The following is a 23,835-nucleotide window of genomic DNA, read 5'->3' as shown; positions in this document are numbered from 1 at the left end:
CAGCGCTGTGTCACAGAGGCCACTCATGACAGCCCCTTTCAGGTGTGCAGCTACGGGGATGGTGCCAACTCCCCTCAGCTTTTTATTCTTCACAGTGTGATGCGAGCGCCTCATGGAGAACAGCTGAACAGCTGACAGTCAATCATCTGGTCATCTTGTTGTCAGAGTAGGAGGAGGCAGGGGAGAACTAGACTGTGATGGATGGTGTTGAGATGCTTTCAGCTGCTGACCTGAAACACTGAACCACATTGTGAGCTATCAAGAGAAATGCCCCATAGAAACACGTCAATATGGTCCATCAATGTTGCAATAAAATTTTACCTGAGCATCATAGGTTTTATCATTAGGTGTGAGCTTGTGCACATGCAGACTATGGGCTCTGATTTACTGCTGGTGCAAAGCCGGTGTAGCTTTAAACACAGTCTTGCAAGTTTTCTGGAGTGTAAAAAGTAAAAAGTAAAAGCTTTTTTTCATTCACCAGGATTCCTTTGTCATGATTAGATTATGAGGAAAATGTAGTCATAAGATAATCAACAAGGCTGGATTATGGACCAGGCCAATCTTGCCAGTGCCCCAGGGGTTCAGATTGCCAGGGGCCTTGGAAAGACACAGGGCACACTCCTTCTGAGGCTCCCGAACGTCTAAGGCTTGTTCCATTCTAAGGCCGTCAGAAAGCCTCAGGCCACATCTAAGGGCCCCTGACAGTCTGAGGGTTTCTGAGACTCCTGTAGGGCCGAGGCCATGGGGCATAACCTATAAGGGCTTCAGAAAGCCTCAGACGTTCTCTCTGGCAGCCTAATGCTTTTCCAGACGAGGCCGGAGGGCTTCTGAGGCTCTGGAGATGAACAGAGAAAATGTATGCTGAAACTGCTATTGCAGACTTTGATGGAAGTAAAGAAAGTAGCATTAACAAAGAATGCATTAACAGCTTTCATGTCTGAGTCGTATGTCACCACTGGTTGGTTTTTTTTTTTTTTTTTTGGTCAGAGTGGAGGGCAGGGTGATGAGTCCTAAAGTCCAAAATCCAATAATCTGAATTTTAGGCTCAAAAATTCTTAATTGCTGGGTGGATGGGGTAGGAGGGCCTCCAAAAATGAAGTGACCCAGGACTTCCCAGGTTCATAACCCAGCCCTGCTAATCAGTATTATCGCTTTGGGTCAGTAAGCACGAGTTTTTCACATGCTAAGAAGGAAACACACTGTGAAAACTAAGACTGTATTCTGTTCATGTGACATCCTGTTTTTAAGTCAGCTCAGGTCCTTTGTCACTTGTCATCCCCTTCACTCTCCCAGTTTTGTAAAATATGTGCTGAATTACTGTTCCAGCCAGGTGTACCCATTTAACATCAGAAGGCTGTTGCCTTGGTGAATTGTAGCGATAAGCAGCTGCCTTTCAGTTTTAGACCTTTAACATTTACATTCAGTAATTACAATAGCCTCATGCTTTTGCTCACAGAAACATAGTTTAATTTGTCCAGTTTTCAGTTAATCCTAATTAAAAAATCAGCATGTTAATATCCAACAACACTGATATCATTCAGCTTTATTCATATTAACTTTTCACATCAATCAATAGAACAGCTACAGTAATGCTGGCAAAGACTAGAGCCAACATTAGCCATGCTTATTGTTCCAGAGCCACAAACATTTGGAAATTATTGAAGCAAAATATTGTTTTGCACACTGTTCCAGTCTGCTATCAATTAATAACCAGATGTCTACTGGACTTTGTAGTTTACTGAATGATTTAAAATGAATAAGGGAGTTCAGTTTAAGGACAAGCTAGAAAATAAAGGTTGCACATCTTTAGTATTTTTTAAACAGCAAAAAGAATCAAACAGTCCACCACTTTACAGATGCACAGTTTTTTGTAATCTGTTGCTGCCTGAGGCCAAATTGCCTGACGGCCACAATCAAGCTGGGAATATGTTTGCCACTGATTTGTGTGTAGCACAGTAGTTTTCCTTCTAGCAGTAATAATACATATCTGCCTGAAATGTCTGGCTTTGGTGAACCCCTGACTTTTGATTTAGCACTATTATCAGGACAAAATTTCAATTTTACCAGTACTTTGGTTGATGACAAAATACTTTCAGAAACTGGCATTCAAATCTAAATGTCAACCTGTTAACAGGCTAAGCTAAGGTGGCGAACCTGGTCAGTATTATATGTTAATCACAAGAGCCTGTTGTTGGTGCAGGTATGTTAGTTTGCTGATGTTAGCACAAAACAGTAAAGCCTCACAGAAGATGCTATGTGACCATGGCGCTGTAGAGTAACCACTGTCTCTCCTCTTTTTGACTGAGCTGTGACTCATTACTTAAGGTTTGTGTAACTTGTATTGCTCACTGGTAAGTTAACTATTCTTTTCACATGTATCTGATATCCCTGTCTGATGCTTAGACATCAGGTCAACCAAGGTCATTTATGCAGAGTCAGTTGATTGTGAAATATTATGCCTATTTTTACACTAAGACATCAAACAGAAAGGTCAGTTCCTTCCAGTCCATTTTACATCAATGGACACAGAAGATGAGATAAATTCGATACAATAAATGAATTAGTAACTGCTGTTTGAATTTATGAAGCTTTTGTGAAATAGTGTGTTAAATCAGTGATATTTATCTCCTTTATTTGCAGGAGTAGTTCTCTTTCTCTCAGTCCTGCCCAACAGCGAAGACAGACTAATTACTTCAGAACCCCACCCATATCAAGAGGGAAGCACAAAATATCTACAAATTTTACTGATGGATCCAGAGCAGCTGGACATGTCTACAAACACTTGCAGGAGGATGAGTCAACAGATATGGAGTTCATAAGGAGGTGGAGCTTTTTTCTTTTTGTTACCTTTGTCATGTTTGTTTCTTTGTTCCTCAAAGAGGATCTTCTCTTTGCCCTCCTCCAAACTGAGGTCAAATATCCAGTTCAGTGATACAGACACCCAGACTAACTGAGGTTAAGCTGGAGTGCCAGAGGGATAATTTGGGGACAAAGGGCTTTATGACTGAAATGCTATCAGTTAAAAGCCGTGAACTTGCTTATGAAATCTGATCCTGGGAAATATTTGAGACCTGCCGTGCCCTCCTTCCACTGCAAGTGTCGCAATTAATTTGGCGAACACACTTGAGCCTGACCGCTCGACAGCATTATGTTGCCAGGGAAGTCCAAGCTAGGAGTCTGTGTGTAATCCTTGCCACTAGGCCACTGCTGTGAATAAAAAATGGAATGTGTTTATGCATGCATGGTTTTATCAGGGTTAAAAGTGCAACAACTGTACCAATGCTAACCAGATGATACACACGTTCACTTCAATTTCAAGATTTCCATAATGGTTTGATTTTGGCTAATGCCTGAGCATTATGTGAAAGTATCATGGCTCACATATCCGAGAAATAATTTAATTTAGTGTCATTTACAAGCTGAATATGGAGCCATATTAGATTACTGGAGCCTTCAAGAACAAGTCCGCAAATCACAAAGGATTAATTTCAGGCATTTTTATACATCTTGAATTCTCCCCATGCTCTTCCTCATGTTGAGAAAGGAAGGCGACTTGCCCTATTTTCATGGCCATCATAAATGAAGCACAGCTACTGGTGCTGTTTCAGGAGGCATAAAAAAGAAGCAGGAAGGACTTTTGGCAGAGCCACTTCTCACTAGTTAGCTATCTGGGGGATTACGTCCACATTTTAAAAATACAATCTGATGTTTCTCCGTGGTATGGGTTCAGAAAGGTGGTTTGATGTGAAATCCTCTTTGACACGTTTGTTATCAAAGAGGAAAGGTTTGCGCCCTGTCCTCAAGGATGGAAAAGATAATCCATCTAGAGACAAAGTTTCACATTATTTCACATCAGTGAAAACTTTTCTTTTGCCTCAAAGATTGGTAGATTATAAATAAGATTGATTGTTGTGTAACCGTTGCCAAAGCTGGAAAATATTTATCATACACAGTTCATTGAGGTGGTTGTTTTCCTCAGTAGAATAATGCATAATGTCAAGCAGTTCCTCTGGCATTTCCTCCTAACCAAGTAAAATTGAAAACATTGAATTATTTTAGGTTTTATTTACAGATGCAGAAGAGAGAGTCTTTAAACTTGAGTAAGGCAGCCCTATTTAGCATATAACTCAGAAACAGCCTAATTTGCTGTCGGCGTGTGCCATTTGAGCGATGGTGCTGTTATCAGGCACGTCTATCATTAAAGCGGTAGTGTCCCTCGTGCATTCTGCACTCTTAAAAGTGCCTAGCAATGTTCCTATTAGCATGCCAACCTGATTGAGGGTTACAGTGACTTGTATGATACACTGCAAGCTGCCAGATTCTTTATGTGACCTATTTCCATAATTTACATTTTTAAACAAAGCTTTATGGAGCTTAGCAGTTTCTTTCAAAAGCTTGTGTAGAGAGATCCTCCAGGAACACAGCAGTTTCCTTCTTAACAAATAAACACACATATATACACAAGCACACACACTCACACAAAAACAAACTAATGAAGAAACTAATGAGAGTGTTTTTAAATGACAAAGGCAAAATCTGTAAACTCTAGTTAATTAAATCACAGCTTTTTCAAGTGTTTAAGAGAAGAGCGGAAATAAGAAGGCTTCTCCTCTTCTCGGGGATGAGATTGCATTTGTACAGTTAAACTATCTAGATCTCATTAGCCATTCCCTTTTCTATCCATCAGTCAAGTATCGCTTTCACTGGCCATCAGGAGGTTGAAATGACCTATTTCTCAACTTACCAGCCTTGCACCACCAAGCTTACAGCCCCCTCCTCCTCCAGCCTTTACCTCTACCCTGTTGCCATGGATACACCCTCTCATCTCTGGAAATGAGAAAGGAGGAAAGGAGAGTGAGAGAAGGAAAGTGAGGAAAGAAGATGAGAGTGCAGCAAAGGAAAGATGAAGGCACAGGAGCACAGTGTGATAGAAAGTGTCAAAAATAAATAAATAAGCAGACAGGACAATGCTCTTCCATGTTTTCCATTTTGTGACCACAATACCCATTGCAGATAAGGACAGACTGAAGGCAAATGTATGAGAGTTATATCTAGATGTGTTCTGATCTGCCAGATTTACCTCTAACTTGCATTCACCTTTCTAATACCGAGGGAGGAGCAGGAAAGGAATTCAATTATTTAAACTTGGTTATGCTACAAACAGTCTCTGAAGGTTGACAGTAACACTGCCTGTCCCCTATGACTGTGCCCAGGTGATTCTAAATGTGAATGGAGTCTTCAGTAGCAGTTATATCTCCTGTGCACATGTGACACATATAGAAATGTGCCCACTTAACTCTGGAGAGGTTTTCCTGCTGGATTATTTTCCCACTGAGCATGAAGCTTTTCAAGCTGTCAGAAGTGTTTTGTGATACCCTCTCATGTAAAATACATGCTCAGATTTCACAGCAACAAACGCACCTACAGTACATTTATCGCAAATCACATGCTTAGCCTTTCAGACAAGACGTGTTCTACAGTATAGGATTGTGTAAAGAATCTCATGTCAGACACCACATTTAGAGCACATGTACAGCAGTCCAGTACTCTATAGGCCAAGGTCAGGACCCCAGCATCTGTGTTGCTAAAACCTTAAAACTCTTTGGTCATGCAAGAAAGGACATTCATACAGCAACAACACAGGCTGCTCATGTCAAGGACTGTAATAAAATGCTCTAAATTATGAAAAACAATACCTAAACTATAATTATGTTAGTGCACGGTGATGTTTTTTGTGGAACTGAACTGAAATGGTAGAAAGTGAATGACAGATTTAGCTCTATATTCTATATTACTTGCTGTCTTTCATTCCTCTTAGGAAATTAGTGCCTAGGACAAAAAGGTGACTATATAAATGACATGGGCTTTCATTTTCACGCTGTCATTTTTACTCTTTCTTCTGCCTAAAGGTGTGATTCTGCCAGCGGAAGGGTCAGCGCCCTCCTCAGCAGGACCGCTCTTTCTCACTTTGCAGCCCGAAAGGGATGGACTGAGGTCCCTTGCACCCGCCTGGATAAGGGAACAACCTTCCTATCACCCTCCTTGCATACCCGTTCTGTGCCCATCATTCCCTCGCTCCAAGCATGTGATCATGACACGGAGCACGCAAACACAAGTGACCACAGTCAAGGGAGGCTCCTCAAGTGGCACACTGTGCTGGCTGGAAAGACAGGGCTGCCCATTAGCAATTCTCTCTCTCTCCCTTGTGAGAATGCTGTGCTGGCACCTGGTGTTAAGCCCAGGGGTGTTAGTCCTCCTCCCACTACCACTGTTCCAATGGGATCAGAGAAGAATATTAGCTCCACACAAACACCCTGCTCCTTCGAAATTACAGTGAAACTCGCGCAAGAATTAAAACAAAAAAGCCTTTCCAGCTCTATGAAAATGTCTGGATCTCATCCCGAGATCCACCACAGTGGCACAAACACTCTTGAGGCCGGGACTGTACAGGAGTCAGAAGGGAAAATGATCCAGTATTCAGCCAGAGTTCTGCACACAGACAGTGGGTCCCCAGATTTGAAGACAGCAGGCCAAAGAGAAACCCAAGGACAGTGCCAAGATCAGACATCCCTCGTGTATAGAGGTGCAAACTGCTCCTTGGCCACCAAAGGCTCCAGCTGCAGAGGACCTGGGAATGCTTATGCCAAGCCCTCTGCAAGCTGATTGGATTAACTCTGTAAAGCTTCAAAGACACTGTTTCCATAACTGCATACCTTTGCTGGTGGCACAGGATGGTGAGCAGTCGGGACCATCTGTGTGGCCACACGGACCAATAGCAGATGGCCTTCGATTTTGAAGGAACAGGAACAGATTGAACTGCAGAGGACAAAAATACTGACACAACAAAAGACATCAAATTATAGAGGAAAAGAGACAAACAAATGCATATTGTGAATAAATGTGACTCAATAAGAAAAACAAAACCGTGACTTGAGTGGGAGCTTGACTTTAAACGGTGTGTTGAAAGAAATGCCACTATTTAAAAGGAGCTTCTACTTAGAAACCAAAATAGTGTGTCATCTCTATGTTGTTTCTCTATTGTAAAGAATTGAAATTATATATGTCATCTAATATATGTCATATAGACGTATATATATTTGACATACAATTGTGACAAAATAAAGACTAAGATAACAGTGTTAAGGGTTTTGTTCATCTCAGCCTATTTTCACTACATGATCTGAAGAAAGTGCTTCTTTTTACAATATCCACATAAATAACAATAGGGCAATCACATCTAACATAAACATGCTAATGTTATGACAAACTTGATCTGAGTGGCCCCTTTTTCTCCATGGCGACATACAGCTGTAGGATGCACTTCTTTTTTGAGCATAGATTTAATTATGTAGCTGGTTTGCTATTAACTCCCTTAAAAAAGCCACCCTCGTTAAGTATTGCTCATTGCTTAACATACCAGATGTCTTTAAACACCTGATCTCCAAGTGTGTGTGTGTGTGTGTGTGTGCGTACTGTAAATGTGATGGTGTGGGGATTGGCTGGAACTAATGAGGGTAAAGGAGGTGCCAAGGTAAGGAGAAAGTACTCCCCCAAAATGACTATGAAAGTTTAGAAAAGGAAAACACAAAATGAGCTGAGAATAATGGTTGGGTGATGGAGCACTAACCTAATGTATGTGGCACAAAAGCGGTTTCAGAGCACTTCAGAAATTTTCCATCTTCTCACTTAAGTGCAGGATTACTGTCTACATTCATTATTTTTCATGATGCACCTTATAATGCATCCATATGCTACAAACATAAAAGAAGATCCACTTCACTGTTCTGAATTACAACAATGGCCCTGAGGTCTGTGGATGGAAATGAAGCACAGCAGCAAACAAGCTGAGAACAATTCTTTATTTATGCCTCATTTACGTCGAATTCAGAATATCTGTATTTCCTCTGTTTCAGGGTTGCAATTACCGTTGGTAAGGTAAGTTGTACAGGATTTAAAACTGGGTATTAGAGATTTCTTCATCACTGTTCTGCAGAATAAAACTACCTTGAGTGTATAAGAAGGTTTTATGAAGATTAAAATGAACTTCATTGATCCCAGAGGGGAAACTGAGCCAAGGCAGCTGCACAGGAAAGATAAAATTACCATAAATAGAAAATATTTAGGTTTCCAAATTCATACAATGACTTTTGGCTAGACATAATTCACCACACCTTTCACAGACGTTTTTGATATTTACAGGTTGACTTAGTGCACTCATCCTACAGTGCAAGACCACAAAGGGACAATGTACAAATACAGACAGGTGCCAAATTAAAGAATAAATCTGAATACATAAATTGAGAAACATAATGAATGTAGATGCTTCATTACATTGTTTGATGACTATGAAAATGACATCGTTTCATATTTTATGGCCATCACAGTCACCAGATTGTAACCCAACTGCACACCAATGGGACGTTTTGGCCCAACAGCACTCTGCTATTATCCAAACATTAAATAGTGGAATATTTAGTGGAATAGTGGTGTTTCATTACTTCTGCAGATTTTCACAGACTTGCAGAATCTATTTTAAGAAGAACTAAAGCTATTCCAGAGGCTCATACCATCTTAACACCTTACTAAGAGACCCGTCTCTATGCACTGTCTATTCGTATTTATGTTTCAGGTGCACAAATGTGTATAAGTGGTTGTTCTTGATGTTAATAAATATACGCAATATACAGTATACAAAAATGTGTGCAGGAAGATAGGCAAGAAATAGAGCCTTGATTAAGCCACATATTTCTGTCCAAACCCGACCCGTGCCTGAGAGTGTGGTGTCCGAACCCGACATGCTTAAAATATATAATGTCTGAATCTGACCCTAGCCCGGCATAGCTGAGTCTGTACACTGTTATTCCCCTTGTCAGTAAACAAAGCAGACCTTTGAGTGCTCCAGTGGTCTAGCCTATAGTCTGACCTGCATATCCGAACTTGACCCAAACATAATTTCTAAATTTCTGCCCGAACCTTGGGTACCGAGGAGCCCTGTCAGCCTCGGGTCGGATACCCACACTCTAGCAGGAAAAGGTGGCACAGAAATCAACAGTATTTTATTTACTATTTTTACATATTGCATTTAAAATGTTGCATATTTTCTTTGGTTTACTCTCAAAACCAAAATGTGCACTGCCCATTCTTCTGTGTAATGTTTGTCTCATTTTGTTTCCAATGATAAAGTCATTAACTGTATTTGAATTTTGATTACATTTGGTAAGATGTGCCTTGTTTCAAAAGAGACGAAGAAAAATCACAATTGATAAATGTTTGTTTTTTTGTAGCCTTAATAAGAAATGATGCTATATGTGGCTCTATCCAGCAGGGCACCATACACTTGCAGCAGCCACATGAGACTGGATCCCACTCCTTAAAAAAATCTTTTTCAGGCTGATGCCATGTTGTATGATACATGTCAAAGCTCTAAGCCACTTCACTGCTCTCCTTAACTAGTGTCTTTGACTCAACTTCTTATTGTATGCCTAAAAGCCTCAAGATTGTAGTCAAATACACAACTGGAAATGATGAGGCTACAGTCAACTCCTGTCAGACAAGTCTTCTCCCAGTTCAGGACTAATGAGAGGGCATGTGAATTTGAAAGGGAGGAATTACAGCTGTGATTACAGCTTGCACTGGGAAAAATAGTTTGAAGAACCAATCAAAAGAGTCTCAGTTTCACTGTTAACCAACTGGGTTATCTTACTAAAAAATAAGCAGAAGAACCAGGGAAGATCTGCCTGAAGCTATATGACTTGGTGAACTGTAGCTATTACTGTAATCAAGACAAAGAAAGGGAGGTCCAAGGTTTAGTCAGTGAAAAAACATGACTGATTCTTGTTTGATTGGTTAACATTGTGTATTATGGATTATATTAGACATGGTCCAAAAGATGACTTTTTTTTCTCAAGAAATTGCACTTTTGTCAAAAGAGCAGCTTGGCCCTCACTTTTACAAAGTCAGAATTCTTGGGTCCATTTGTGGACAACATGAGAGGATGCCAGCTTGTGAGGGAGCTGCAGTGCACATATGCAAGGGCAAAAAGGAAGATTAAGAAGTAAGTGTCCTCATTACCTGGAATGAGACAGGTTTATTGGAGGTGGGCACTAGAGCCATTCCATTAATCCTCACTCGTATTGACTTGGTGTTTCTGAGAAATGTCGGACACACACAACACACACTGGTCTCCCTTGTTCAGTGTGAGAGGAATATAAATGTGCAAGAGCCACAGGGGGACAGTGAGGTTTCCCACCAGATGGCATGGAGATTATGAGGACAGCAGGCCACATGTGTAATGCAGGACTACCAGTGCGGATGTCTACTAACATCTCCCACCAGCTCCCCTCAATGTGGGATATCAGATGACATTTAACATATCCAGTGACCGTGTTGGTACAAGTGGCAATTTCATTCCTGGAATGAAATATCATTTGTTTTATTTTTTTAGGTGACAACTGCTGTACTCACATCTTACATGTGAGTATAGTACATTGCTTAGATCAAGCAGGATTTCCTATTGTACAACCCAAAACAAGAAAACAAAAACAGCAGAATAGTAAGGTATTCTGTTTGTGCACAGTGCTTTAGTGTAGCATTTTTTCTAGAACCGATGAATGTTTAATGTGGTAGAGGCAATAAAATTTGTTGTTTTTCATGCCATCTGCCTTTCCTACCTCATCTTGAACAAAAATGATCTCAAAAATAGAAAGGTGCACCAGCTCTACCAGCTGTACTGTCCAGTGTGGGAGGTGAGGTGAAATTCTGTAGGCATATACAAAATATTTGTATACACTTTCATAAATCTATCCTGTGTCCATCTATTTTATATGCCTGTATAAGATCAGTGGTTGCTAGTGGCAGGACCCTAGGGATGGCAAAGATGGTCAATGGCCCACCACTTCATACTGAAAGCACTGGATGGGTTGATGAACTCCTTACCTTTACGCTAACACCTCTATGAGGTTTACAGTTTTGCTGTCTTGGCAACTACTGGATGGTTTAAGACTAAATATCTGCAAAAAATAATGTCATTCCCATCAATTGGCATTTGAGCATTTGGCTCAAAACACTGTTCTCATAGCTGTTAGCATGGTTATAGTCTCTTGGTCTTGTTTCTTCATATTCTGTAGTTCAGCACACATTCTGTGTGATTGCTTTATAAGTGGTTGAAGATGGAAAAGTACCAGAGTTGGGAGTAAGTCACATATGCAAGTCACAATTAAGTCTCAAGTCGTAACCTTCAGGCCTCAAGCAAATCCCAAGTTACTGTGGTGACAAGTCAAGCAAGTCAAGTCATACAAAATTCAAGTTCAAGCCTAAGTCAATTCTCCACTCATGAATATCAAATCAAAGTCAAGTCTTTTACCAGTTTTGAGTCCTCAGATTTGTGACTTAAGTCTGACATGAGTCAAGTCATGTGACTCAAGTCCCCCACCTCTGGAAAATAAAAAAATAGCTATCACACCAGTCATGAGAGGACGACTAAATTAACCACACTTGTACCTGCATTGTCTAATCTTTTGTGGCTAGTGCTTCTAGTTTCTTATGAACAACAGGGCTAAATGGTGTGCAGAAAGAAAACCTTCAGCTTGAAGTCTGAGCAACTGACAAGACCTGACATTTACCAATAATGTTTTTTGACAGCAGGTTTTTTTTCTAATTAAAATCTAATGTAGCTGTCCTGGAAATATCTCACTGTGACATCCCATCATACTTTATAGTCAGCTACCTATGCAAATAAGACAAGGGCTCAGTTGTGTACTACGAACGCGGATCTCATATAGTGTTGTATTTATTTATTAGAGAGATTAATAGAGCAACGTACAGTAGCAGTTATCAGTGGAGCAGTGTTATTACAGTGCTGCAGCAGTTGACAACAATAGTCCTTGCTACAGTGCTGCCAAAATCAACAAACAAATGTTTACCAGCAAAAGAGAATATGAACTTCTCTTGGTATCACTGGCAACACAGAGTTTACACTGTGACACAGCAAAACAAATATTACAGAACTCCAAGTCACTGCTTGTATTCATGTGCACACCTTTTATCAGGCATTACGTGATAGAACTGTGCAAATTTAGACATTTAGACAGAAATCTATTGGGTGCCACAAAAATGTTTGACTTCAGGCATCATGCTATTTGCACTATTTGCATCCAACGGTGAGTCAAACTTGTTGTGAGCTCTGGATTGTCAGTAAAGAACCAGCAGGCCCGTTTGTCATGAGGTTTCACAGCGCAAAAGCTCTATCTATCTTGAAACATATTCGGGTCATTAAGCACACCATTGGGAATCATATTTCCATATTCTTTTAACGAAGTTTGACATCACAGTCGCTTAATGACCAGCCCAGACATATGGACCAGGGAGAGCTAATTAAAACATCCAAAAGCACCCTGCAAATTACTTGGTTGGACGCTGCAACTTCCTTGAGGTTGACAGTTTAAATTTTCTGCTTGCAAAGTAGTAAAACTTACTGCCCCAAAAACTTGCATCAAGAACAACATCCAATGTGTTCGGGCAGTTTCTGAATCATTAAGATTTACTGACACATACATCATCAGGTGATATATACAGTACAGCTCATAGTTTTGGGCTAGTGCAATGTAATGCAATATTTCAAGAGTCAATAAAGAGACAGAGAGAGAAAGTCTCTAAGTCTTAATGCCACTGAAATTTCAAACAAATATGGGCTCCTATCAAGGGCCGAGGGTCAAAAACCGTGTTGACATATTCATGTCTGACCAAATAGGTGTAAACTGGGTCAAATGTCACATTACCTCCAACAGTGTCACATCTTCACAATGTAAAGACATGATCTCTAACCCTAGAAAGCAGAATAAAGAACATTAAAAAAAAACACTTCAGATTATGACCAGAAGGATGGATGAATTCTGAGATAAATCTTTTCTTAATAATTAGTATAGGTCTGCTACTTAATTTGAACCAGTAGCCTACTACATTTGTTTAATGTTTAAAAATAAAAATTATGAACATACAGTACTTGGCTTAGGCTTCCTGTATTGTTAGCCTAATAATTCTTTCAATTCCTTCCTACTACTGTTTAGAAATAAAATATTTTAAAAAGTTAATATAAGATTTTATTTATAGGATTTATAGCAGATTACTTTAGCTGAGGGGTCTCCAACAGGTCTCTCTGGTCTAGAGAATATACAGTATGTACCATGCATGTATGGCACAAACATTAACTAATACTTTACATTGTAACTTCGCTCAGTACACCTGCTCCAATTGCAATCTAATTAAACACACACCCCGCCAACTTCTGATACCAAATCATTATTTGCCAAGCACCTGTCAATCAATGGAGCTAAGCATCTGATAATGTCTAAGTCAATTACGCTGTATAGTGATGTTGGGAAATGTGTTAAACGTTACAATTCTTCACTTATGTGAAATGATGTATATTCATAAGTAGGAAGTATATTAAGATCAGCTGTGATGTGCAACATGTATAAACTTCATTTCAGTAACTTAAGTAGACTATTACACTCATTTCTATATAATGTCAATGAATTGGTTTGATACTCAAGCAAATTCCGGCGTCATAAGGAACGTGATTTTCTACGACTTGTGTGCAGATTTATGGACATTTATTTTTCAGTGGATAGCCAATATCATGATATTCTCGGAAGCTGTAAGTAACACTGAATCTTCAGTGTGCATTATGTGTGTGTGTTAGCATACGCCTGAATGATGGCTGGGTTTTTTTTCCTCAAATTGTGGCAGTCGGGCACCAAGGTGTTTAAATTGCCTACTGTAACTGAACTGCCTGTTAATGTTTATGCAATTTAATCTATAAAATTAGTTCGGTTTGGATTTGTCAAGGAAGGTTAGGTCCACACATCTGATGTGATGACTTGTGTTTTAAGATGGTTTTATGCAAAATGTATTGGATATTATTTGACAACTGGTTACACAAATCAATTGACTTATTTAGCTGGTTTGGTTTGGAGATCAGTTTGAAAGTTTTGATAGGTTACAATAGGCTGTGTGAACAAATGTAACTAGTAAAATAAAACATGAGTAGCTCTTGACCACTGTAATGTTAACGAAGTGGATCTTTGAGGAAAAAAGGTTGGAGACCCCTGCTTCTACTAACTTTCGCCCTTTACTTTAGATGATGTCTTTTTAATCACCAAGGTGCTCATAAGGAGAGAGGTTATGACTGTCTGTGGTCATTCATAACAAATCAACATAGCCTGTATGTACAGACTAAGTAATAGTAATGTTTCAACTACACAGGCTTACCACATGTAGGAACAGATTATCACAATCATCCAATAGCCAGTCTCCTGTGTAGTGAAATTCTCACAGAACAGTCCTCTAAACTCTGCAAAACTGCTGACATGCAGGATTGGCAGGTTGCTGCATGGTTTTGTAAGGATTCCCCACAGCACTTAAGCTGTAAACCCTCAGGGCAGTTTATGATTGCTGGGGCATCCACAGGCCATGGCCCCTGATCTTCTGGGACTCCCAAGTCAACTTGCATGACAGATTGTGGTTCTGACCTCAGACTCAGTTTTGGTCTCTGCTATAGTCACGATGTTCCCTATGCACAGGCTGTCAAGATGCACAGTTTGGTATCTATTTTCATTTCATTCTTATCTATCTATGGTCAATACATTTAAAGTCAAGGCTACTTGAAATTAATTAATATGGCTTGGGACAGTTCAATATAAAAAAAAACTGACTTAAAATACTGCATGTCATCAAAATGATCTATCACATGTTTCATCTAATTATAACCATGACAATTTATCCTAATTTCTCTGATATATTTTAGGCCTTAAAACATATTTTTTAAGTTTGTCAGGCCCTTCTGTTTTAACTGTGGGCTGATTTTGATAACTAGACTGTAGCCCAACCTCTACCAGTGGCTCTTTCTCTGACTTCCAGCCAGTTTTCTCAAGTTCTCAATGAAGAGTCATCTGTTTCCCTCACGACTCATCTGCAGTTAACTAGAACCTCCAGTCTCTTCAGTCCTTCCCCATCTGCTGCCTACCAATCTTCAATTTTCCAGCATGCTTATCTTAAAGACTGCATGTGTAGGACTTGGAACATTTATGACTTTGGCGACTACTAGCAGTGCATGCTGTTACTCTTCAACCTTCTGATCCGATCTGGACACCTTGAGAATGTATGGGCTTAGAGCAACACATGCTGTATATTTCAGCAATTTTTAACAGGAGTATGTCTTTTTTTAAGTCTACAAATTGGGACTAAAAAAAAAAACAATCACAACATCAGCCTCTGCCTCATGTCTGCATTCAGTTCAGCTAATTTTCTAATCTTGTCAGTGTTGTATTTTGGCTCGATTGGTTTGCAAATGAAAAGAGTAGGGTCCTAAAATAACTACAGATGGCTATTTGCTGAAAGTTTTATTCTGAAGAGGAGAATGAAAGCTCAGTCTCTGCACATAGGTTTTCTGTTACAAGGAAATTTTACAGGAGAGAATGGACATAAAAGATAAATATAGTGATGGCCTGTGTTGACCTTATTTTTGTCAATCAACAACCATGCTGTGGCTAGACTTATTTTTTTCTGTTTAATAACTGAATACATTGAATTATTCATCTAGTCTTTCCAAACTATTTAGGATTGTTAAAATGGTACAGTATAAAAGGTAGTTGATTTGGGTGACAACAGTGCATTGTCATCACATTTGTAGCATGTGCTTTAGACATACTGCTGCTCCATCGTCTGTCTTTCATGTATTTGTCATATAGGTCATATTATTGTTACATGATGACAAAGCTCTGTCAAGTGTGCCGCTGGACCAGTTCTGTGGGTCTTATCCGAATGTGGGCCAAGTTATTGCTGTTTAGGTTGGAGGACTTGCTGCAAGTACAATATCTATGATACAAGTTTACAGCAAGAAGAAATAAGTAAAATGTGGTAAGATAATGGAAAAGGTAATGATGAGGAAATAAATCCTGTCAGTGTTGTATTATTATTGAATTTGGCCATTATCACATTAAATGCACTTGTGAGTGAACCTTTGCTGGAGAAATAAATTCAGCACAGAATTCAGCAGCCTTAGTTTCTATCACTTTTACAAAAATATAGACTTGGATAAAAATGGGTTTTATGTGACTTGGTGGTCAATTACTCATGATGCTTAATGTAGGTCAGGCAGAAGTCTAGAGAGGGATCATCTCATTTCTATCACCTTTTGGCCTGGTGGAGTGACTCAAGGTGCGCTGTACTAAAGCTGAGAAGGAAAATATGCAGGTTCAATTTGTAAAAAGGCTCAAGACGTAGTGGAAGAAAAGCTCCCCCTTTTCATCTGACTTGATGAGTTCTGTAAGTGTATGTCAACATTACAGCTCCTCTCTTTCTCTGGGTGGTGAAAGAATTCCATCAGATGAACCTCTAAGTCCCCCTAAGGATCAGCATGGCAGATGATGCTCATTTAGAAATCAGTTCTCCTTAGAGCAGGTAATACTGGTGAACATGAATGGTAGGATCATTTCCAGTGGAATGATGCACAAAGGAAGGTGACAAAAATCAAGACAGGAAGTGCTGGCTCATTTCTTCTACTCCAAAACCCACCACTACAAGACTGCATCAAATGTAACAAAGGCTCTGAACACCCCCATAAATTTACCAGTAGTGACCCAGTACCAAAGATGAGAAATCAGAATGGATCAGCTGGATATATTACCTCCATAATAAGAGCCAAACCCAGACCCTTGCAGTGTGAACTACCTTTAGCTGTTCTCTTTTTTTCAGATTACAAAGCCACTGCCACAGCAAATCAATCCGTCTAAGGGACGAAACAGGGGATGCCGCTAAGCATAAACTGAGGTCAGTCACATTTAACCCAGATGGCACAATGGAATACAAGCTGTAGCATCATCTCCCATGGAGTCCCCATAGGTGTTAAGGTACTGTGGGATGAGGCATACAGCAGCACAAGCCATGCCTCTTTGTATGCTTTATAATAATCACCTTTATGTTACACACGTACACATGTTTAGTATGTTACACACACTCAATGAATTTGTTTCCGGTACAGAACCGAGGCAGCCATCTGCGGCAACTCACACCAATTACTCTAACCATTGGGGGCAACTTGGGGATTCAGTGTCTTTCCCACGTACACGTCGACACGTGGACTGTAGGCACCATGATTCGAATCTCTAACCCTCCGGTTGGGAGACGACTGCTCTACCCACTGAACCACAGTCATCCCCATAATAATCACAGACTTTATATAAAAGATGAATAAACCCATCGTGACATCACCCGTTAGGTTTTGAAGAGTGGTTTTGAAGCTCAAGTCTGTCCATCTGTATTTTGGTAGTGCTTCACTCCACCTGCTAATCATGGCTAAACAGGAAATAGGCAAAGAGGTGGAGTCTGAGTGGAGCTCGCTAAACAGCTAGCGGCTAGTCACCTGAGGCGGGGCCTCCCGCCTGTCACTCAAACCAGCTACGCCCTTTATTATATATAACCTTTAGCCTCAATATAATTTAAATGGGTGAGTTATATAAAATTTCACACCCCATACATAAAAAAGTACATACCTGTTTGTTTCCTGCAGTAAAAAAAGGTTAACTTTTCTAGTTATGCCTAAAAGTGTAAAATTAAAATAGTGTATTTTATAACTCTTAAAAACTGAGAAGCAGGAATTATACAGTGCTAGATATGTTTCTCATGTTTTTTACCTTTCTATTGTATTATTTAAATGTTTGTCTTTCTATATTATATCTATATATTAAGGCTTTGTTTTTCACCTTTGACATTTGTGAATTAAAAACTAAATATAAGTATACATGGCAGCAGCACCAGAGACAGGAGTGACGTACTGGCTTAGAGTCCCTCCACCACTCTTCTTTTTTCTGCTCTGTTGCTTCCCTAACTTCTCTAGAGGTCTTATTTGTCTGAACAGTGATGTCTATTGCACATATTTGCTTTCTGAATTTTAGGTTCTTTCATGAAGTGAGATGTTGAAATGTAACACAAGAGTTTTAAAAATATAATCATTGTCATCCCACAACTCAGTATCTTCATTTTACTTGTATTGTTGGGCTAGAGTGCAAGAGGTTACCACTGTTGGAGCAGATTACTTCGGAAGTGCACTAGTTCAGGCATGTTATTTTACACTTTTTTAATCAGTGGAGACAAAACAGCTCAGTTTTGAAATGTTAGTGCTGTACCTTTTTAATAATTGTTACGATTTAAGTGTATTAGATGCTTTGATGCTGTGCTAAGAAGGACATAAAGGAATACACATGCTTTAACTGTTACTGTATGTAACACATCTGGAAGTCACAGTAACAAATGCTTAAGGGTCAGTGTGGCAAACAGGAAAAGTTACAGCGACTACAACCTAAAACCTATTCTCACATTTATATGAGCACATCAATATTGTTTTAAGACCAACTTGAAAAATCTTGAACCCATCCTTTAACTTAACAGGATTTCAGTACATCTTCCATCACTAATATTTCTATAGCCATAAGCTCCACAGCTTTTTTTTAATTATTATTTTAGCATCATTATTCCTTTAATTATACTTGGTGTTCCTGGCCTCAGCAGATGGACTTGCTCAGTTGTTATGGAGATACATTAGTTTATGTGATATACTTAAGGACACACAGCAACAGGTGGTTATAATTGCTGCAAGACTGTAACCCCCCTCTCTCTGTCCAAACATGGTGGCATGGGATGTGATTAGCCCCCTTAGTCTTTCTCCTTTTATTTTTTTTTTTTGACAAACCCAAAACTGATTCAGTCCAGCTTTCAATCTGTACTCATACTGAGACATGACGATGACACGTGCGTCAGATTAGACAGAGGAGAGCTTATTTTTCCTCAAATACTGTAATCATTTCCACACAAATAGAGATGCTGTACCAAATGAAGATTATTCATATCTTTCAGTAATCAGACAGTAAACTGTTGATGCAGCAGGGAGTGCACCTAGTAAGATTCATATTTTGTGTTCTGGCTAAAGTGGATTCACAAGAGCCCTTTTGCTGTCTTTGAAGTGCTCTGACTACTTGCTCAAACTGAAATAAACAAATGGATAACACCGGGGGGAAAGAAACTTTTAAAGATATTCCCTTAGAATCTATTTGTGGTCTACAGAGCTTTACAGTCTGTCTAGTTAGTACAGAGACACTATGACATGACTTAATCCCTCAGAAGAGAGTAGAGGGTACTGCAGTAGTATGGGGTACCAGGGATGTTGTTACTACCCATCCTGTCCTTGTATAACCAGAGTAAGAGTTGTCCATATTCTTGGCAAAAAGTGGAATGGGACCTTAAAATTGTTGCTCTGCTTTTTTTGTGGATGATGTAGGTCTGTTGGCTTCAGACTGGGACCTCCAGCATGCACTGGGTTGTGTTGCAGCCAAAAGTGAAGTGGCTGGGATGAGAATCGGCACCTCCAAGTCTGAGGCCATGGCTCTCTGCTGAAAAACAGTGCACTGTTCCCTGTGGGTTGGGAATGAGTTGCTGCCCCAGGCGAAGGAGTTTAAGAGTGAGGGTAAAATGGCATGTGAGACTGACAGGCGGATTGGTGTGACGTCAACAGTAATACGGGCATTGTACTGGATCACTGTGATGAAGGGTGAAGAGGGAGCTGAGCCAGAAAGCAAAGCTATCCATTTACCAGTCTACGTTCCAACCCTCACCTAGGCTATGGTCAGGACCCTTGTGTAGTGACCAAAAGAATTAGCTCATGAAACAATCAGCTGAAATGAACTTCTTCTATAGGGCAGCTGGGCTCATCCTTAGAGATAGGGTGTGGCGTTTGGAATTTCGAAGGGAGCTCAAAGTAGATTTGCTGCTACTTCAGATTGACAGGAGCCAGTTAAGGTGGTTTGGGAATCTGTTTAGGATGCCTCCCGGAAACCTTCCATTAGAGGTTTTCTGGGCAGATCCAACTAACGGGAGGCTCCCAGGTAGACCCAGAACACACTGGAGGGATTATAGTGTATAGCTCATCTAGCCTGGGAACACCTCAGGGTTCCCATGAGGAGCTGGAATATGTTGACGGGGAGAGGGATGTCTGGACTGCCCTACTAAATGTGCTTTTGCCATGACCCAACCTTGGATAAGCAGTGGATAGTGGATAGATGGACGGACACTAGAGGTGACATTTAGTTTCTGGGTATAGCCTAGAGGTTGTACAGCTGGGAAAGGTTTAAGAATTACAGGTCCAAGGTTTAAATGTCCAAGGCATCTTGATTTTGGTCAGCCTAATGAAAAAGGTTTCATGTACATTTGTGTTGTAGACTATAAGTGTAATCATTTTGGGCAATGTCAATCCAAAATGAGTTTTTCAAACAGCTTATTTCTACTTCAAAAATCATATTCTTGTGTATCTGTAAGTTACTATATATTCAAATTGAAATGTTAAAGATTTTAAATCTTCAAACACATTGCCAGAGCAAAACAAGGCAGGCAGGCCAGGGAAAGATAACCCAGGCATAATGCTTTCAACAGATCTCGTTTCCATTTTTGAATTGGAATTTTTATTTTATCACTAGTATTCAGATTGAAAATGTATCCAAGCTTTAAAGTTGAAAATACATCAGTCCTTTCCTATTGAGGATGTTCTAAATATAGTCTGAATATTTAACTTTTATGACAGAACAAGTTACTGATCACATTTAGGATGAAGTCTTTAGCATCCAGGCACAAAATCCCTTTTCCAAGTATTCTGCCCAACACTGGCTGTATCCTGCCATTGCAATATCCGTAGGGGTTATTGACAAACATGAAAGTGAGCAGCATGTGCCTATTTTCCAGAGGAAACTCGATTCCTGTCCTGCGGTGATACAGATGAGAAGGGCATCAAAGCATGTGTGGTATGTAAACTGACTGCCAATGCTATAGTTCACTTAGGTAGCATGGTTAATCTTGGTTCAAGGAGAAATCTGGAGGGCCCAGTAGATGGTCTACTGAGTGAGCTGCAGAAGATATGTCAGTTGAAAGCTGATAGCCACCATCATCACATCTCACTGCACTGATTTGGTGGTCAATTAAAAGGCCTTCATGCTCAGATTTTGAAAGATCTGTTTTGCATAAACATGTGTATCAACTGGGATGTTTATCAGAGGAATGGCCACAAGTAGGTTTCACTAGTATATTGCACTTAATAGTCTCAGGGATGGCCCCCACAGAAAAATTCCATTTGATGTTTAGCGTGACCTTGCTTTATCCTCTGTGCATGACTGCAGTTAGCATATCAGCAAGGCCAAATGGTGGATGCACCAAGAACCCTGAAAAGCCTGAGCACCTTCTGGGGCCAGGTTTCTTATCAGTACTCTGACCAAATGCAGACACATTCCACAAAGATAAAGACTAGAGATGCACCAATTTTAAGCTTTCTTGGCTGATTCTGATTTCCAATTTTATTTTATTTTTTAAGTCTGACCTGCCAATTCTATTTCTAAAAACTGTAACTGACAGCATACACAGACATTTTTGTAACTTTTCTTTAATAAGTTATTGTAATAAAACATTGTATTAAGGTTTTACATTTTCTGTCTTTCTCTCTAGCAGTAGATATGCTCACGTCTGACAGCAGAATGACTACTACATAGGCCCACTCAGATCAGTATTTAGCATCAATATATCCACTAAAAGGAGTACTATATTCTGATCAGATCTGGGGGGGAAAACATACTGTTGTGCCTACTGAGCTAAGCTTTAAATAGCAAGTTTCCAAGGAGTGAAATGTTCTGATCCTAAATGTCAAGTGTCTGCCTTGTATGTGCTGTCATTTGTTCTCAGTATATCTATTCATATGAGTAGTTTGACTGCAGTGCCTTTAGATGTAGTGGTACTGCCATACAGATCACCATAGCAACAAGTAGATGGCATGAAGATATACCATCAAACGAGGTGTAAAGTAAATCTACTCAACCAATATAGGTAAGATACTGATTCTTATGGTGGTTGTTACTATCAGCAGACATTTTTACACACTAAATTATCTCCTAAAATATGGTGCATTTCTGTAAGTTAAACTGTCCTAAATACAACAAAGTGTATTTCCACCTGGACAAGCTACAACATTAAAATACATCTTGTTTTTTTACTCAAACAAACAGAAAAATATAAACCAGTTATCTAACTCTTTGGAAAATACACTTATTTGCTTTCTTGGTGCTGGTAACCAGTGAAGTGAGGCTACTACAAGGAAGATATGGTCTCTCTTCTTGGTATCAGTGGAGAGTCTCACTGCTGCATTTTGAGCTGCAGGAGATCGAGGGAAGCCTGACCAACTCCCACATGAAGAGTTGCTGTACTCAAGACATGAAGCGTAAAAGAAAGTATAATAACCTGCAGGTCTCCAGAATGGAGAGATTTTTATTTTCACTATCAACTTAATGCATTAAAAAAGCTACTAATCATGACATAATTTCATTATTTTAAAGCAGTGTCAAAAAATGACACCCATATTTCTGGTATGTGCACAGGGATTTGAAGGCAGAGACCCAGGAGTATTGACTATACCACTGGAGGAATTTTCAAGTGACAGGGAAGCTCAGCAGCAGAGACCATGAAGGATTGTCATGCTATTCCTGGGTCTGGTGCAGAAGTTGTGGAGCTGCAAGAATAATTTCCATTTGTGCCAGAGTTTTTATTTGTGTGTGACAGACCGTGTTACATTATCAAAGGGAGGATGTCACTGAAGAAGATGGGGAGGAAAATGAATTGAGAAACATCCCAAAACACAACTTGGTATTCTTTACATAAATAGGCCATGATTCTGTGATTCACTCTAGACCCCAGGCCTAATGAAAGACTGAGAGGGTACTTAGAATGTGGATTTGATTCGTCTGCCTGAATACAGTATGTTTAAATGAAAGGACGAATGGAGAATGTTTGGAGGTAAAGCTCACAGCATGGCCTGTAGTATAACACCTCTCTTTAGGATGAAGTCCCCTTTTGGTGTCAGGTGTTGATATGCCCTTCTCACATTAAGTGGCGGGTCTCCAGACACTTAACATTTCTCTCCACCACCCCCCCACCCCCAGCAGATGCAATGTGTTTTTAATGACATTGTCTGCTTCCTGACAAGTCAGCTAGGGGCTCATATGAAGAGAGTCACCTGTGGAAAGAAAATGCCTTGAAGGGCAGCGCAGGAACTCTGCTGGGTTCTGGCTTTAGTGTGAGTGCTGCTCTTAATGTACAGGGGAATCACGGTTGAAGTGCACTGCACTGCGTAGACACTTAACCATAAAAACCCAAAGCTAGTGCAATGTTCCTTTAAATGGGCTTAAAGGAATGATTCCATCATAAGACTGATTGGTTATGTTTCCAAAGAGAAATGTAAAAATCTTTTCATCTTAGATGTAAAAAGGAGAAAATGTTCAGGTAGCAAGGTACTTAGCAAGAAATTGTTGAAATAGAGAGAGCGGCTTCAGGTTGAATTGCGTGTGTGGCTGTGGCTGTGTTCATGCATACACTCTTGCACGTGGCACCCACATCACAATTCAGATAGAAGCTTTGCTTGTCTAAACTCTGGTCATCTTAATCACCAATTCAAATGAATCTGCTCCCCTCAGGCGCTTGTCTCACCTATTTCTGTCATTTCTTTTTCTCTTTAATTTCTTCATGCTGGTCATTTTTCACACAGAATTTTCTACAGGCTTAAAAAATGCCTGCCAAGGTAGGGCAGAAATCTGGACAGGAGAGATGACAAGATGAGATATAGGAACTGGTAGTAAGAATCCCCTATATAAAAGAGCTATCACGTCCACCTCTATTTGGAGTTCTCTGTGGGGGACTGTATGGTTTCCAACATGCCTGTGACCACATGTGATGATTAAACACTACACTGAGATAGTG

General features: G+C 39.9%; 1 protein-coding gene across 3 annotated transcripts in view; it reads left to right on the top strand.

Moving 5' to 3' along the window:
* nrg3b (neuregulin 3b) overlaps positions 1–7,130 on the top strand; it is a 172,459-nt gene extending 165,329 nt beyond the window's left edge. For all 3 annotated transcript variants that reach the window (XM_020605249.1, XM_020605250.1, XM_020605248.1), the window contains 2 exons: positions 2,641–2,823; positions 5,910–7,130. In XM_020605249.1, coding sequence (XP_020460905.1) covers positions 2,641–2,823; positions 5,910–6,663 — 937 coding nt within the window. In that variant the 3' untranslated portion in view covers positions 6,664–7,130. The remainder of the gene's footprint in view (positions 1–2,640; positions 2,824–5,909) is intronic.
* The last annotated feature ends 16,705 nt before the right edge of the window (positions 7,131–23,835 follow it).

The sequence above is a fragment of the Monopterus albus genome, unplaced genomic scaffold (assembly GCF_001952655.1).
Source record: "Monopterus albus unplaced genomic scaffold, M_albus_1.0 scaffold69.1, whole genome shotgun sequence".
Taxonomy (NCBI): Eukaryota; Metazoa; Chordata; class Actinopteri; order Synbranchiformes; family Synbranchidae; genus Monopterus; species Monopterus albus.
This window is presented reverse-complemented; position numbering and strand designations above follow the sequence as displayed.